We start from the raw sequence: 17871 nt of genomic DNA on the forward strand, positions 1-17871 counted from the left end.
TGGCAGCATTATTTTCTGTAAGTGGCTAGCAGAGTCAGACTTAACTAAACTTAAATTGTTTTTATTGAAAAACGTTGAGGGGAAGGCGGCTGGGGGTCAAAACTTGGAACTTTAGGCGCTCACATGGGGCTGCCGTCCTGTGGGCAGAGCAGACTATGGATTCCAATTGGGGGGTGTTGGAACCCAGCCAGCCTAGGTGGGGGAGGCAGAGAGAAATGAGGTGAGCTTCAGAATAATTACAGTTGAGCCACAAGTTAGAGAAGAGGTGTTCAATCTGCCCGTTCCACACAGTTCAGAATAATGAACCCACTTACACTGCCGTTCTTTGGCTTCAATGAAGCAATCTGGGAGCTGGTACTGATTGTCAGCTGATTGTCAGATGGGCTTCAGGTGTGAGGCTGAGCTTCCCCTGCATGGTTTGAAACAATAAATGAATAAATGAATGCACTCAAACATCATTACTTTATAAAGAAACTCAAAGTCATTACTTCAAAATCAAATCAAACTAGGAATGAGTATCACTGCGGCTGCTTTTTCCTACCCATAACCATAGGTCAGACAGGATTGTGTCAAGTCTTTCTGCAGGCTCGCCATCTTTCAGATTCAGTTCTAGGCAATAAACCTGGCCTGGATCAAAGAAAAAGGCCAAATGAATAGAAAAACAACAAATTCAAATAATCTGCTGCACTACAGGCTTGAAACAAAATAATTCCATTAATCTCCCCAACTAGGCATTGGCATTAAACTCAAAATACATCAATTCAATAATCAACGTTGCAGCTAACATACAAGCATTACATTCCAAAAGAAATCGTTTAACATTTAGATACCAAAACCAAAAACAACATAACATTTCAGAGCACATGGTCAGCTTACCAAGTGACACATTGTTCCTCCATCATACACAGCCAGTGTATCGAGTGGATCAGGTAGGTATGTTCAGGTGAGGTAAATCTAAAAGACAAATTATAGTATGGGTAAGTATAATGAATGAAACTGTTAGAAATTGGAATAGTTGTTGGAATAATGAACAGTGTACAGACCTGCAGCTGCTGCATAATGTAGCAGTGAGTAGCAGCAACCACCAGCACCATGCTGCTTCCAAACAATCTGAGAGGGGGGAGTGGCCTCAACTCAACCACTATTTATACCCTTGCTTAAGAAGGTTGCCATGTTTGGTCGGGTTGCCATGTTCAGTTGCAGTACCAGGGTTTTCACGGCAAAATGTTGTAAAATGTATTTTAAATGCATGAGGTAAGGCTTGAACAGGGGACTTCTGGAATGATAGACAAAGGCCTTACCAGGTGAGCTATGCACAGCTCTGCACAGTGAGAAAATATTACTTTAAATGTTTGTTTTAGAAGCAGAAGAATAATTTGCATAAAACCGCAAATTGATGAATTATTAAAAAAGCATGTTTCAATTTTTTAAAAATCCGATCTGACAGATCTTTAGATATTGGTCCAAAGTTCATGTAAAAAAAGTTCCGTGCACGTGACGCGAAAGTTCCGGAATAAAAGCGGGTTTAAGTGTTTTACGAACTGCTCCAAAAGGCGGAAAATCGAAGGGCGGAGCTTACTTAACAAAGACACAGATGTCTTCAGCTTGAGTCAAGGCACGCGTGTAAGCAAGTTGCATGTCTTCAAACGAAACGAGGCATGACTTATGCCCCTTTAAAGTTTGAGTTTTCAAACGCTTCGTATAGCGCCCCCCTTTGGCCAATTGGAGTAAGATTGCTTTCAGTGATATTTGGACTAATCCTCTACATATTTGCCAAATGCCATGAACGTGTCACTTTGCATGTATGATTTAGAGGCAGAAGAATAATTTGCATATAACTGCAACATTGAGTAAATTATTAAAAAATAATGTTTCGCTTTAAAGAAAATCCGCCTAAGTTTTCAGACCGTATTGGTCCAAAGTTCATGTACAAAAAGTTTCGCGCACGTTACGCGAAAATCCCAGGAGGAGATACATTTTTACTGTTTTTCATATAATTCAAAATTGTGGGAGAGGTAAAGGTCAGAGGTCAAAAGTCAGAGCGTAAAAGTTGTTCGGCATGAGGAGACGCATACGTGTATACAGGTTTCATTGCTGTACCTGAAACAGGGCATGAGCTACACCAGTTCAAAGTTTGCACTTTCGAAGGCTTCCTACAGCGCCACCCTTTGGCCGATTGTTGCGAGCTTCGCGTTTTAGCCGTTTGGCATAGTCCTCTGCCATACTGCCATGAACGTGTCACTTTACATGTATGATTTAGAGGCAGAAGAATAATTTGCATGAAACTGCATTATACGGTTAATTATTAAAAAATAATGTTTCGCTTTAAAGAAAATCCGGCCGCTGTGCGATGACCGTGTTGGTCCAAAGTTCATGTAAAAAAAGTTTCGCGCACGTTACGCGAAAATCCCAGGAGGAGATAGATTTTGACTGTTTTTCATATAATTCAAAATTGTGGGAGAGGTAAAGGTCAGAGGTCAAAAGTCAGAGCGTAAAAGTTGTTCGGCATGAGGAGACGCATAAGTGTATACAGGTTTAATTGCTGTACCTGAAACAGGGCATGAGCTACACCAGTTCAAAGTTTGCACTTTCGAAGGCTTCCTACAGCGCCACCCTTTGGCCGATTGTTGCGAGCTTCGCGTTTTAGCCGTTTGGCATAGTCCTCTGCCATACTGCCGAGTTTCGTAAAAAGCGACTGCACGGTCTAGCCGCTAGAGAAAAAGTGGCGGAATAATAATAATAATAGTGATGAAGTCCAATAACAATGAGTGGCCAAGGCATTGCCACTTCGTGGCCTTGGCCACTAATGATGAAGTCCAATAACAATGAGTGGCCTTTTGCCACTTCGTGGCCTTGGCCACTAATAAGACCTTAAAACCTGGCGAAAACAGTTGCGTGCACTAGCGGAAGATGACGATAAAGGAAATCATTAAATGGAAAACATTAAATCAAATTCTGAAAAGCCTACACGGCCTTAAAACATGGCAAAAACAGTTGCGTGCATTAGCATAAGATTAGATGAGGATAAAGGAAATCATTAAATGAAAAACATTAAATTAACTTCTGAAAAGGCTTCTAAGCCTACACGAAGCCTTTTCTATATAGCCTACTAAAACTAGTGAACCGCGATCTTGCCACACGTGAATAATTGTGGTTGTAAACAATAACACAGACAATATAAATCCTTAGTTAAATATCTTGCAATTGGCGACGAGTCTCTTACTAAATCGGCAAGAGTGCCTCTCATTCTCAAAGGCTAGCCTATATAACTTCTCCATCATCAGCAATAGTCAGTGGTGCGTGTTCGTGTTCCCCACACTCCTAAGCCCCAACCGTGCGCTTAGGTTCACCGGGAAATACTCGGTCGCGGAAGGGACACTTTGAGGAACTCCTAAACCCAATTACATCAGACCCAATAACCTCCCTGATGGGAGCAGAGCCTGAGGATGATGGGGGATCTGCGTCAATCTCCTGGAAGGAAGTCGCTGACGTAGTTAAGTCAAGTCCACAGTGGCAAATAAGCCCCGGGGGTTGATGAGATTCGGCCAGAAATGCTGAAGGCTCTGGGTGTTGAGGGGCTGTCGTGGTTGATATCCACTGATCCCCAAAGGGGGAAGTGGATGAGGCTGCTCAGGAGAGGGAACACTGGAAATCTCTGTTGGAACTGTTACCCCCGCGACCCGATTCCGGATGAGCGGTTGAAGATGGATGGATGGATGGAATCTAAAAGAGGACAGAGGCCTCGATCTTCCTGGTCGCTCCGCGTCTCCTGTACGAACTGTGACCTCTGAGCTGTACCGGAGGAGGGAGTGCTGTGTTCACTTGGACCGCACAGAGGTGCCAAAAGTTGTGGGGACAAAGATTTACGATTCTGTCCCTATCATTACATAAATCGGACCGCACTGAGTTGACTCAAGCAAGCACGGCGACTCGCTTGCTTTAGGCAAGTTCGCTTGGCGGTCTCTCATGTGGCTCAAGTTCGCTTGAGACGACGCGTCTCCGTCGTCTCGACCGAAAACAAACGCTCCCTTAGAACTCACACCCCGCGCCCCCACTGTTGTGCTCAGACCAGATGGGAAACCCGCACAAGCGTACAAACCAAGGGACCTGGACTACTTACAACCCACTTAAATACCCCCCTTTATCATACAGGCCTGATTGGCCAACCCCATCTGATTGGTCCAATTTCACATCATAGTAAATAGACCAGTGGTTCTCAACCAGTGGTCCGGGGACCACCAGTGGTCCTTAAAGGGCTGATCCCCAGCTAAATGATGTAGTTTGTAACCAAATGAACCCTTAGATCTGGATCATTTTATGTTCTCAAGAGTTAAATTGTTGTTAAACAGCTGCATTACTTATTTTACAAGACTTCTACGCAATTTGAGAATGTAGAAGAATTGTTTTTCCCTGTTATCTATCCTATGGTACCACATCAATGAAGCATGGAATTGTGGACAAAATATTATCCAACGATAACAAAATATTGTACGTTTTGGATCTGAGAGGCTAAATCTCATGAAGTCCGTGGCTCAAATAATAAATGGATCTTGATATGAAAACATACGTGTGGGACATACATACGGTACATACATATACAGTAAATACATACATACAGACAGACAGACAGACAGACAGACAGACAGACAGACAGACAGACGTAGGAGTGGTTAGCACCGCTCAAAATTAAACCCCCTGAGCGCTCCTCATATCTTTATGCAAATTACACCCTGCACATAATTCTACTTTCATTCAAAAAACTATGTTATATTTATGGACAATCAGAATCAGTTGGAAATATTTTATGTTGATGTGGTGTCATGATTAGGCCTACACTTAAAGGTATATTCAGTGATTGTATTTCATTCAAATAAAAAATATAATTGGTACATTTTCCATTCATTCTCCTCACTAGAATGTGTGCTCACCATCTAAGGACTTCCACCATGGCCCGTGTTGCGAGCATAGCTAGATTCGGTTTTCAGAGGTGGCCAGCCAGTCCTCGGCCAATCAGGGTAGAGTATTTATGGCCGTAGTTATGTTATGATGTTTAGTTGATGGTCAAAATAAAAGTTTTGAGAACCACAGTCGCTCTGAATTAAGTCTGCTAAATGCCTAGATTGTAAACTACTGAACTCATAAAACGCCACAATAATCAGTATCATACATATCCTGAAGCTGGAGACGTAGGCCTACCGATATTCAGTGATTGGGTCTAATGATCAAAACGAGAACATTATAATGGTGTAAAAAATCTATAAAAAAACGAAACATTTCCACGCTGTAAGGCCAACTGGGACAAGATGATCCCCGGCCACTTTCATTATCACTGAATACACCTTTAATGTTGATATGGCACACTGACTATCAAGAAATTAAAAACATGGCACTCCCTCACAGACATTGTCACAGACGATGTAATGCTATCATGATCATCTTCAAATCCCATCTCTTTTTTCTGCCTCGAAACCTTGTGGACTAAGAAAAAAAGAAAGATGTTGCCATCTGGTGGTTAACAAATGAAAGTGGCGCTTTGACATCTAGTTTGTGTGTGTGTGTGTGTGTGTGTGTGTGTGTGTGTGTGTGTGTGTGTGTGTGTGTGTGTGTGTGTGTGGATGTGTGTGTGTGTGTGTGTGTGTGTGTGTGTGTGTGTGTGTGTGTGTGTGTGTGTGTGTGTGTGTGTACGTGTGTGTTTGTGTGTTTGTGTGTGTGTGTGTGTGTGTGTGTGTGTGCGTGTGTGCGTGCGTGCGTGCGTGCGCGCGCGCGCGTGCGCGTAATGTCTCCCTTATCTAACAATACAATATAGTTACAATATGTTTATTCATAAATTAAACTGGTTATCTCTCTCTCTCTCTCTCTCTCTCTCTCTCTCTCTCTCTCTCTCTGAGGATGTTTCTGGCAGCAGGGAGTAGACATGTGATATGCTGAGAACCGGTGCTGTGTTACTGTTGCTATGTGAGCTGTGACCTTTAGTAACACCAGCTCCTAGTCCTGCCAAATGACATCAGTTTATAAACAAAACCTAAGAACAGAACAAAACACTGCACTACACTGCACCATATATGATGGGAGAACAATTCAACATGCTGAACTGTAACTGTAATGCCAGATGACTAAATGCTAAATGCTTGTTGCTTGTTATGCTCTAGCATTCAGATTGGTTAAGATATGGATTATTCATTCAAATTGGCTTTGGACTGAAGCTTTAGAATGATTATACTTTCAAGGCCCAAGTGGATACCCTGATGAGGCGTGAAAGAACATAATCACATTATTGGCAGAATTCTAGTGAGAAAATGCTGTCGTACAAGGTGTTGTGTGCCAAAAAATTAGCCGACTTACAAGCTCAAAATGTATTACATATGTGCCACATTGTGAGCTTGTAGGTCCCTAAGCCATATCTTTGTGTGAATTGTCGTGGTTATTACATTTACAATGTATTTCTTGTCGAAGGGCATAATAGTCATGCAATCATGTCAGTAACAGAGGCTCAAACGTCCTGAAGGAATAGCCTACAATACACAACTCTCACTCTCTGTGGCTCAGGTCGTCCAATGAAATGATGTGTGGGTCGGCGGTTCGAATCCCGGCCCCTCCTGTCCGCCTTGGGCAAGACACTAAACCCCACATTGCCTCCAATGAGTCGGTCAGTGTTAGCTTGCCACCATTGATTTGGGAAGTGAGGATCAGGGACATGGGCCCCTGATTCAGCCCGGGAAAAAGAGTTGCAGAGGCCCTCATTGTGCGCTATAGAGAGAGATCTCTCTCTATAGCGCTGCTGCTACTCAAAGATTTGCCATTTCAGATCATGACAAGTGACAAGCCAGTGGGCCAATTACATGAGTTATATTTTGTCATTGTCGGGTGGAAACCTTGTCCAAAACCATTTTAAAAATTAAAAAAAAATCACTTAAACTAGTGAAAACAGCCGATCTACAATCTGTAGATCTGCTGTTTTCACTACTTTTGTGCGACAGCCTTGTATGATGAAGCAGGGCTTTGCTTTGCGAAAAAATTTACAAATTTGAAACTTGGAGATACAAGGTTTTCTTAGCCTGACACTCAGCCTGAATTGACATTTCCAAAACAAAAAAATTAAAGGGGTGTGGCTAGCGATTCAGGGTCTGGAACTAGGCTAAGGTTTTCTGCCTGACAGTGACGATTTACTTTGTTGGCCGCCCAGCCCCCAAAATGGAACGAATGCATTTTATTTTTATTTTTTTCCAAATAGCCAGCCTGGACCGGCCGGGAATGAACCGGCCGTTCGGGAGTTGTCCCACCTTTCCCAATGGCCAGCACGTCCCTGGTGAGGATGCTGGTGTCGACTGTTGTATGTATGAATGTATGAATGAATGAACCATTGTAAAGAGCTCAGAAAAGTGATTTACAGAAATTCATTACACTGAAAATGTCACAAGGAATAAATCATCATGACAGCAGCAGCACTCAGTGGCTTGTGTGATTAATACGGGAAAATCGCGCTCTTTCGAACGACCATCATTTCGACCGGAGGGTTAGCGACTCACTCCACGGAGGTTAGGGTTAGGGTGAGGGTTAGAGTCGGGTGTCGAAAAGATGACTTGTAGTAACAGCGACACGCTCGGACGCTCCCGATTAATACTGCATTACGATGGAGTTACATCGCATCAAAAATAGCTGCTCTACAAGCTCATAGCACTTTTGGATATTAAATACCTAGATTTAATTGTGTGCATGATGTGCTTGTAGATGAGCTCACAACCATTTGGCACCATTGTATGAGCGAGCATTAATTATGCATTAATCTTGTCGGCATGCTTTTGCAGTTAGTGTGCTGTGCATGTGTGGTGTCGATCCTGTTGAATTACATGTACATGTAGTTATTGTGCTGTTGGCTGTAAATCATGAAGTGTATCAGAATCAGGATCAGCAAGCCTGGTTCTTCACCAAAATACGGCAGCGTCATGGCACGCTTGATGACCCCTGGTGGTTATGTTCTTCAACTGCTAAAGAAGGACAACCAAGTCACGTTCTCATTTATCTGAGATAATGGAGAAACAAGATCATATTGAGAGTGACTTAAGGGACATGATTCATGAACCGCAATCCAAAGAGGGAAGAAGATATAAGACATTCAGAGCCATCAACCAGCTCAGTGGCCTTGTGGTTAGAGTGTCCGCCCTGCCCCTGAGACTGGGAGGTTGGGGTTCGATCCCCGGCCGGGTTTACCAATAATGCCTCTGCAGAATGGAACCCAGTGCCTCCCTGCTTGGCACTCGGCATTGGGGGTAAGAAGTCCCAGTGCCTCCCTGCTTGGCACTCGGCATTGGGGGTAAGAAGTCCCTGCGACATACTAGTCAGTGTGGAAGGGCCTTTTACATAAGCCCACTGCCCAGGGTCCTATCGTCTCCCAATCCTACTATATCTATAAGGGCTGATACCATGCATTGTAAATATAAACCCATCTGATGTGAGCACAGAATGGGTGTAGCAGCAGCTTCTGTTCTGACATGTCTAGACATGGACAGATAGACTCATGTCAGACAAGGTTCATTCATGCATTCAGATCACAGTAGCAGATTATGTTGTTGTACACTCTCTGCCAGAGTCTGTCTGTCTGTGCACATTATAAATCAGGAAATGGAACATAGGAAATGCTATGGCTGACATTCTGTAGAGGTGGAAAGTATAAAGAGGCGCGTTCAGGGTTAGGGTTTTGAGTTTTGTTTATTCTAAGGTCGAAGTGTCCTTGAGCAAGATATTGAACCTCTAACTGCTCCCGATGAGCAGGTTGGTGCCTTCAACTGCCTTGCGTGGTTTCCTCTGCCATCGGTGTATGAATGTGTGTGTGTGAATGGGTGAATGTGAAATACAAGCGCGTTGGAGAAAAGCGCTTTATAAAAGCAGTCCTTTTACCACAGGGTATTGATACTTTTGAAAGTAAAAAGGGCGAGTACTTCCTCCATCCACAAGTCACACGGCTCTCTTCCACTACAAAGAGTTTTAAACCCAGAACCTTCCCTAATAACTTGGAACATTCCAGAACCTGAGGAGTTATTTGATGTTTCCACTGATATTCCCAGTGACTCTGACCCACTTAAAGGGTTCCTGAAACCTGATGAAGCCCTGCAACACGGGCCAAACCTTGTTCTGATTATTGTCGGTTAAAAAAAATAAGACGACAGGAGAGCAGTATAGGCCAGTGGTTCCCAAATGTTTTAGCTCAAGACCCAAAAAGGAAATTAGACGTTTGCCCGGGACCCAAACAGTGAAAATAGCAGGTCTACATTAGCTCTGGTCCATAGCGTTAGAAGGAGTTCTCCATAACTCTATGTTGGGAACCATCCGCTGCGGTAGGTCTGCAGCGGCGGGTGTTTTTATGAAACAGACTTTCAACGTCACAAAGCCGAATAACACCCAGCTAGACTAATGCTCTTGCTTTGTTAAACGCGTTTTAAGCTTATGTGAGCTATGTGTTACCTGGGACCTGGGACAATAACCACAATCTGTACAAGTGTGGTTACTATCTCAGATCAAAGGTAATATTCAGCTCGTATGAGTTTGAACAGCCTATGAAAGGTCGTACTGTCCATTATGTCAACATAGCACGGACCAATCAAAGGCTGTGAACGGTGCTACTTTTTTTTGTAAACGCGTTCTGAAACTGACAAACCAATCATAAGCCTTTATGTCAATGACGTTATGGTCAAGACGGTGTTCGATTGGTCTGTTCTGTTTGGCTAACTCATGACATCATGGTCAGAACAGCTTTTGATTGGTCCATGCTAAGGTTTGGTTAACATGAAGTGAAACAGGAGCGGTTTGCACCGCTCAAACATAAAATAAAATAAAATAAAATAAAATAAAATAAAATAAAATAAAATAAGGGTTGGCGACACCCTTTATATTATTTTGCAGGTGTCCTTCGCAGGGCACCTGAAAAATAATGTAGACATCGGACGTCATGTTGATGTCATCATATCATAGTGAGACTGTGACACCATACCGACTTCCAAATATGAACGTATTTGCCTCTCCATGATATAAAATGAAAGCTCCAAAAACATGCAGCAGAACACTTTGTACTACACAGGTAGACGTGCAGTTTAGTTCTTGCAGCTTGAAGTAAATTTTGTGACATCCGTGCTCTGTCCTCCGACACCGAACTTAACTACAACGATGTCAGAAGTCGTCGATCCAGGTTTGGTTGTGAACATCACAGGCTCGAACGTCACCGAGGCGGTGAACAGTACCGTTGCCGCGGCCCAATTCGTGGCCTCCCCGGAGGGAATGGCACTGGCGTACGTCAGTCTGGTCCTGATGGCCCTGGTCCCCATTTTCTTCGGCGCGCTGAGGTCTGTCGACCGCTCCAAGTCCAGGAACTCGCCGGACATGCCGGAGACCATAACAAGTAGAGACGCCGCCAGGTTCCCCATCGTCGCCAGCTGTTTCCTCTTCGGCCTCTACCTGCTCTTCAAGTTCTTCCCTCAGGACTACATGGAGCTGCTGATGTCCCTGTCCTCCATCTTCTATTTCGCCCTGGGGGTCTTCGCTCTGTCTCACACGGTGAGCCCACTGGTGGCCAAGGTGTTCCCGTCCTGTCTGCCCAACACACAGTACGAGCTGCTGTTCACGTCGCAGGGCGGTGCCCCCGGAGAGGCCAAGGAGGAGCTCGTCAGCTGCGGCTTGGACGTCAAGGACCTGGTGTGCCTGGTCCCCAGCGGCGCGTTCGGGCTGTGGTACCTCCTCAAGAAGCACTGGGTGGCCAACAACGTGTTCGGCCTGGCGCTGGCCCTCAATGGCGTGGATATGCTCCACCTGAGCAGCGTGGGCGCGGGCTGCGTCCTGCTGGGCGGGCTGTTCGTCTACGACATCTTCTGGGTGTTCGGGACCGACGTCATGGAGACCGTGGCCAGGTCCATCGACGCCCCCATCAAGCTGGTCTTCCCCCAGGACCTGCTGGAGAGGGGCTTGGAGGCCGGGAACTTTGCCATGCTGGGCCTGGGCGACGTGGTCATCCCGGGCGTCTTCATCGCGCTGCTGCTGCGCTTCGACGTCAGCCTGAAGAAGAATGGCAGGACCTACTTCTACTCCAGCTTCCTGGCGTACATCCTTGGCTTGGCGCTCACCATTGTCGTCATGCACACCTTCCGGCGCTCCCAGCCCGCTCTGCTGTACCTGGTCCCGGCCTGCGTTGGGCTGCCCCTCCTCGTCGCCCTCTGCAGAGGAGAACTCGCCGAGATGTTCAAGTATGAGGAGGAATCATCGCCGGAGGAGACCGAATCTCAAGACGACGAGTCCTCCTCAGAGAAGCACCAATAGAACCACAGGAGCCAAACTTATTCCTTTTTTAATACCCTTATAACACCATACTTAACCTATTGTGTAGAGGTGTGGGGTAACACCTACAGAAGCAACCTTCAACCAATAAACATAATGCAAAAAAAAAAGCAATAAGAATAGTCAATAACGTTGGATATCATGAACATACAAATGCACTCTTTCTGAATTCAAAAACACTAACATTTTTTGATTTAGTTGAGTTTAAAACTGCACAAATAAAGCACAGCATAAACTGCTTCCTGGGAATATCCAAAAAAGGTTTAGAGATAGGGATGGTAGGTATGAGCTGTGAGGAGAATTAGACTTAAACGAACTAGGTGCTGGTACTACGAGGAAAAGTATTTCTGTGAGTGGTGTGAAGCTGTGGAATGGTTTGCCTGAAACCACCAAGCATAGTATAAATTTAAAGCAATTTAAAATGAGATTCAAACGGGCAATTCTGTAAAAATGGAAAATCGATCCTTTAATCTGTTAATGTGAACTTTTTTTTTTCATGTATTTTGTTTTGTCTTCGGTTGTTTTGTTTTTTTGTCTTTTTGTTCGTTTGTCAAGGATAGGCGTCAATAAGCATTAAGCTTCTGCTCATACCTTTTCAATACAGGCTAAAAGTTAGTAAATATATATTTTTCTTGTGATGCATAAAAATGTATACAGGACTCCATTGTTTTGGAATAGAATAAGTCACTGCTGGTTATTCTTTCTTTTCCCTGGGAAACCATGGTAACGGTTGGCTGGTCCCCAAAGCTGTGGTTGTTATGATTGAGACTGTATCAGTCACATTGGCGATGCAATGTAGGGTCGAGGGCCCTGTAGCGGTCCAAACTCTAGATGTGAGCCTAGTGTGGCCATGTCAGTCTTGACTTAGCCTCGGTACCCAGGCTCTTCGTCTTCGACATGGCATTCTATGGTACATCGAAGCTATATAGTGTGTATAGCTTCGCCATACAGATCATTGATGTTTTGATTGTTTTAGATTTTATTGAATTGAATAGGTTCTTGGTCTAACTATGTTTTTTGATTAATATTTCTATGCATTTGATCTATTGATGTATTACCTTGTGTTGTAATTTCTTATTGTAGATCACTCTGGATTAAGAGCATGAGCATCTACTATAAATGCCTAAATTGTAAATTTAGTCCAGTCATTATATGAAAAAACCTAAAATAGCAAACTCAACTGATTCTGTATCCTCATTATGTCCTTAGTGAGGGAAAAAAAGTCCCAAGGAATCCCATCGGGGCAAAGTTTTGAAAACGACCTACCTACCTTTACTTACTATACACTACACTATAAAGGAAAATATGACTCCCAAAAAATCTGCTTTAAGTGGGATGTGAGGGGTCAAACTAGGGGTTTTTAATTATTCTGAATCCATTGCAAGCATTTGTTTTGCATGAAAAACATTCCTTGGGCTAAAAACGGACCCCAAAAGACCGTGAAAATTGATGACTCATCACTAAACCATCATTTTGAGGGGCCATTTCTTGCCCAAGGAATGTTTTTCGTGCAAAACAAATGCTTGCAATAGATTCAGAATAATTAAAAACCCCTAGTTTGACCCCTCACATCCCACTTAAAGCAGATTTTTGGGGAGTCATGTTTTCCTTTATAGTGTAGTGTATAGGAATTGAAGGTAGGTAGGTCGTTTCCAAAACTTTCCACCGATGGGATTCCTTGGGACTTTTTTTCTCTCACTTAGGACATATTGAGGATACAAAATCAGTTGAGTTTGCTACTATTGCAATTTGTTTTAGGTTTAGCCTAATTTTGGCCTAAAATTACTGGACTAATTGTAAACTGTCACCTCTGGGCTCTGATGGAAAGTAACTCCACTGTACCATTTTCAAGTACTTCTACTTTATGTGAGTGTTTGAAAACCTTAGTTACAAGCTAGTTAGTAGATTTATTATTGCTTTCTTTAATTGTTTATCCGGGACAGTGCACATTGATGAACATGTCAATATGTACCGTACATATGCCGGATTCTTGAGCTAGAAGCTGATTACCTGTACGCCACAGTGACAACATGGCAAATAGAGACAAAAACAACATGCAGCTTCTACTCTTACTTATATCATGATAATTGAAAAAAAAAAAGTGTTTATGAAAATGTTTACTACGGTAATAAAATAAAATGTAAAGTCTGGCCATAACCTTGTTCATTTGGATAAAGTGTAATTACTTGCACCAGCAGAACGCGCAAGTACTGCGTATCTGTGCGTCCCTGTTTACATCATCCAATGAGAAAACCATTGAAAAAAAAGAGGATGACGTCACCAACTTGGTGACGTCATCAACAACAAGTGCAACCTAAATAACAAGGTGCAAGTTGGCACCTCGGCAGAGTGCCAACTTGCCCACCCACATACATACAGTCAGCACCGAACAGCACCGATCGTAGTAGGCTACTTGCGCACTCTGCTGGCGCACAAGTAGGCCATATATATGGCCACGAGTGCACAAGTAACAAGTTGGCACCTCAACAGAGTGCAGTCTAGTTTCTTCTGCAACCCGCCGGTGACATCTGCTGGGCCACTAATGGCTAACTCAATTTCGAGAGCTCTTTCTTGCCACCTGGTCTGTTTCCAAAGACATATGATTGTGACATCACAAAGGCCACTGGTGACTGCAAGGGGTCTGAGGATCACTATGAAGCTGACCATCCAGAAGAGGGCACCATTGTTGGTCGCCCTCCTCATGATGTCATCGATGACATCAACAGTGGCCAGGTTGAGTAAATGGGAGTGATTCTTGGCCATATTGTGTCTGCGACCGCTGGAATTCTCACACAAGTGAATCCACTGGTGATGCGGGGACTGAACAGAGTCACCAACTTGGTAAAAAGAAAGCTCAGCTGCAACGGGAAGAGTTTTGATTGTTGAGTCGGGCAGATAGCTGTCCCACAGGTGCCAAGTTGTCAGACATGGCAGGACCCGTGCCGAGCCGAGCACGTGTGTACACTGAAGTCAACACGCTGCACCGGCCCCGCGAGTACTGGGACTATGAGTCCCTTGTGGTCGGATGGGGAAACCAGGATGACTATCAGTTGGTCAGGAAGGTGGGGCGGGGCAAATACAGCGAGGTCTTCGAGGCGATCAACGTTACAAACGATGAGATGGTGGTGGTGAAGATACTCAAGCCGGTGAAGAACAAAATCAAAATCAAGCGCGAGATCAAGATCTTGGAGAACCTGCGCGGAGGACCCAACATCATCTCCCTGATGGATATCGTCAAAGACCCCGTGTCTCAGACGCCCGCCCTGGTCTTCGAGCACGTCAACAACACGGACAACAAGCAACTGTACCCGAACCTGACCGACCACGACATCCGCTTCTACATGTACGAGATCCTCAAGGCCCTGGACTGCTGCCACAGCATGGGAATCATCCACAGGGACGTGAAGCCGCAGAATGTCATGATCGACCACGAGCACCGCAAGCTGCGCCTCATCGACTGGGGCCTGGCCGAGTTCTACCACCCGGGGAAGGAGTACAACGTGAGGGTGGCTTCGCGCTACTTCAAAGGCCCGGAGCTCCTGTTGGACTACCAGATGTACGACTACAGCCTGGACATGTGGAGCCTGGGCTGCATGCTGGCCAGCATGATCTTCAAGAAGGAGCATTTCTTCCAGGGCCAGGACAACTACGACCAGCTGGTGAAGATATCCAAGGTGCTCGGGACCGAGGACCTGTACGACTACATCGACAAGTACAACATTGAGCTGGAGTCTCGCTTCAACAACATCCTGGGACGGCATTCCCGTAAGAAGTGGGAGCGCTTTGTGAACAGCGAGAACCAGCACCTGGTGAGCCCCGAGGCACTGGACTTCCTGGACAAGCTGCTGCGGTACGACCACCAGACCCGGCTGACGGCCCGCGAGGCCATGGACCACCCCTACTTCTTCCCCATTGTGAAAGATCAGTCTTGCAAGTCGTACTCGGCGAACTTGCCCAGCGGTGGGAATACATTAACCGTTAGCACGGCCAGCGTGATTACTGGCATCTCCGCTTTGCCGGCTTCGCCGGTGGCTACGGTGTCTACCGCTGCCCTGGTGGGGCCCTTCACCGGCCCACCCCTCCTCTCTGCCCCCACCAAAGCCCTGGGGACACCTGTACCTGCCGCCGCACCCCAGCAAAGCTAACTCCTCTTTTACATCTCCCACCTTCAGCCCGGGGGCAGAACAGGTGCCACTCTACCAGACAGTCCACCTCCAACTGTCTTCATCTGACTGCTTCATTTCTACAGGTTCGTTCAGGAATGCCAACTGCCTGGCCAGAGGAGCGTTGCCCGAAAGAAGCCTCTTTTTTTTCTCCTTAATGAACACTAGACCTTTGCCCGTCCGCACCAGCCTACTTGGGAACGATGCAGGCCCCAACCCGTTAAGCAATACCCATTATACCCGTTGTCATAGCACCCATTTTAACCTGTCTCTTCTTTTCCCTTTTATGGCCATGTATGGAGATCCCTGATGTGATCCGTATATGGGCATGAAGAGAAGAACAGTAGTTCTGCACACCGTCTTAATGTTCCCCATATAATTTAATTTTAGCCAGGTAAAAGTAGATTTAACCATTTATTGTATTGCATGAATGGAATACAGTAAATCTTGGCGTAAAAGGGCTCTGTGTTCGGAGATGTTCCCTGAATTGTTATTCGAGCAGCTTGCTATGCAAAATCAGGGAACGCTAAGCAAAACCCCAGATGGGGATAAAATAGTACAATAGCAGTACGTTGACATATTAGCTTGAATCAGCAGACATAAAATCACGAGTATTTGAGCCTTCGCCAGATGAAAAGGTGGAGGCTGGGGTGGAGGAGGCAGCTAAGCAGCAGTCGATCGAAGACGAGCAGAGCTATAGTGAATGCAAGCCGTATTTTAAGATCGGGTGCCATGATTCCCTCCCTCTCTAAAACATGAGGATCAGGTATTATGATTATACTAGGAAGATTTTTTCCAAAAAAAGTGTACAGAAAGTGTTAAAATTATGTTTTTTATGTGGCCACACCCACCAGTTCATTAAGTATGTCTGGTTGTCAGGTGGGTGGTGACCAAGCTGAAGTTGGCCACACCCACAGTGTTGGGTGTATGGTAAAAAGGGAAGGGATGATTTTATGATGTCATTAAATCTGTGTTTTTCGATAGGGCCTTGACTCAGTGGCTTTCAGCTTTCAGGAAGAACTCAAAATACACAAAGAAGGCAAATTTGCACATAACCCAACCCGTTGGTCTATTAGAGTACTGTTAACTCCATAGACACATACAAAACAGAAAGAGTACAAAACTATGGCACCACCTCTTTAAAGGAGCCTCCCTTACTGAGTGAGTGCTCTGTTTGGTTCATGACAGTGTGATGTAACGATCAGCAGATCTGTGAATGAGGAATAGGAAAAGGATCTGACTGACAGCTGATTGCAGCAGAGGCGGGCGAGACTCACATGTCCTGCATAAACTAACACTATGCTTCATTTATTAACAGAGCGGTAAAAATACAATGTTTCAGCCTCTTCAGGTATAAGCTAAGTAAAGCTGTATACCTGATCTGTCTGTGAAACGTGGACTGGTGTGGGGCCAAATTAAGCTTAGGACATGGGTTAAGGGTTGCCATGGCGATCAATTGACTCAGTAGGGCCAATGCCAGAGCCTGGGCAGAGCCTTTTTGTGGCGGTTCTGGAGAACTGCTTATCCGACAGAATCGAGGCTGGGAACTGCTGCACTCTGTGGTGGTGTGCAACACGAGCCGATCGCGAGATACGTGGATTACAGACCTACAGACTTACAGAGATTCGGTGCATTTATTGTAAGATGTTAATGTGTATATATATATATATATATATATATATATATATATATATATATATATTATATATATATATATATATATACTGTATATGTATTTGACTGCCAAAAATCTAGTCAAAACCTTCCAGGTGGTCAGGGAAGAGAGAGGGGTGTGACTGAATGTTTTTGAGCGGTGGTAAACCGCTCCTATACGTTGCTGTGCGTGTGTCTGTAGCCTTTTTCCTCAGTGTTTTGCCATAGCAAAATGTGTGTACGTAGCATCATGTTTGTCTAGTGATGTCATCATCATATGTCTGTAGCCTTTTTCCTCAGCGTTTTGCCATAGCAAAACGTGTGTGTGTAGCATAGCCTGTACATCCTAGACTCAAATCTGAAGACGTTATGCAAGCACGACCACCGCTCACTTCACATTGGGTGTGATTTTTTTTCTTCATGCATTTGCATCAACCTGTATCATTATTAGATGTCTGCCAATATTAATGTCGTTAGATGGTGTTTACATGTCTTCTAAAGTTATTACTGTGGTTGCCAGTAGGGCAACCATACTATTGTTCTAGTCTGGAACACAAACATAGCATAAACATAGCATAAACATAGCCAATCAAGAAGCAGCTAAATTATTACAGTCAACATAGCCAATCAGGATGCAGCATTCTTGGTGACGTCACCATTATATAGAGTAAGTAAGTATAGAGTGATTCTGATTTGTGTAGTTAGTCTAGTTGAGTTCTATGGGGGTTCTATGGAG

General features: G+C 44.6%; 2 protein-coding genes and 1 long non-coding RNA gene across 3 annotated transcripts; 2 read left to right on the forward strand and 1 right to left on the reverse strand.

The window, feature by feature from the left end:
• Positions 1–588: 588 nt before the first annotated feature.
• On the reverse strand, positions 589–1110 carry LOC308286560. Its single transcript, XR_013962107.1, has 3 exons — positions 1044–1110; positions 877–954; positions 589–627 (listed from the first exon to the last, which is right to left on the reverse strand). It is a non-coding gene; the product is annotated as an uncharacterized lncRNA (long non-coding RNA).
• Positions 1111–10158: 9048 nt separating this feature from the next.
• LOC308286968 (minor histocompatibility antigen H13-like) lies at positions 10159–11301 on the forward strand (the record flags this gene model as incomplete). The annotated part of the gene is made up of 1 exon (XM_080728090.1): positions 10159–11301. The coding sequence occupies one exon, from the start codon at positions 10159–10161 to the stop codon at positions 11299–11301; it is 1143 nt and encodes a 380-aa protein (XP_080584216.1).
• A 2936-nt stretch (positions 11302–14237) lies between these two features.
• Positions 14238–15464, forward strand: LOC308286969 (casein kinase II subunit alpha-like; the record flags this gene model as incomplete). The annotated part of the gene is made up of 1 exon (XM_080728091.1): positions 14238–15464. The coding sequence occupies exon 1, from the start codon at positions 14247–14249 to the stop codon at positions 15462–15464; it is 1218 nt and encodes a 405-aa protein (XP_080584217.1). The 5' UTR covers positions 14238–14246.
• Positions 15465–17871: the final 2407 nt, after the last annotated feature.

Source organism: Nannobrachium achirus, assembly GCF_963921795.1.
Source record: "Nannobrachium achirus genome assembly, chromosome: 6".
In the NCBI taxonomy this organism is placed as follows: domain Eukaryota; kingdom Metazoa; phylum Chordata; class Actinopteri; order Myctophiformes; family Myctophidae; genus Nannobrachium; species Nannobrachium achirus.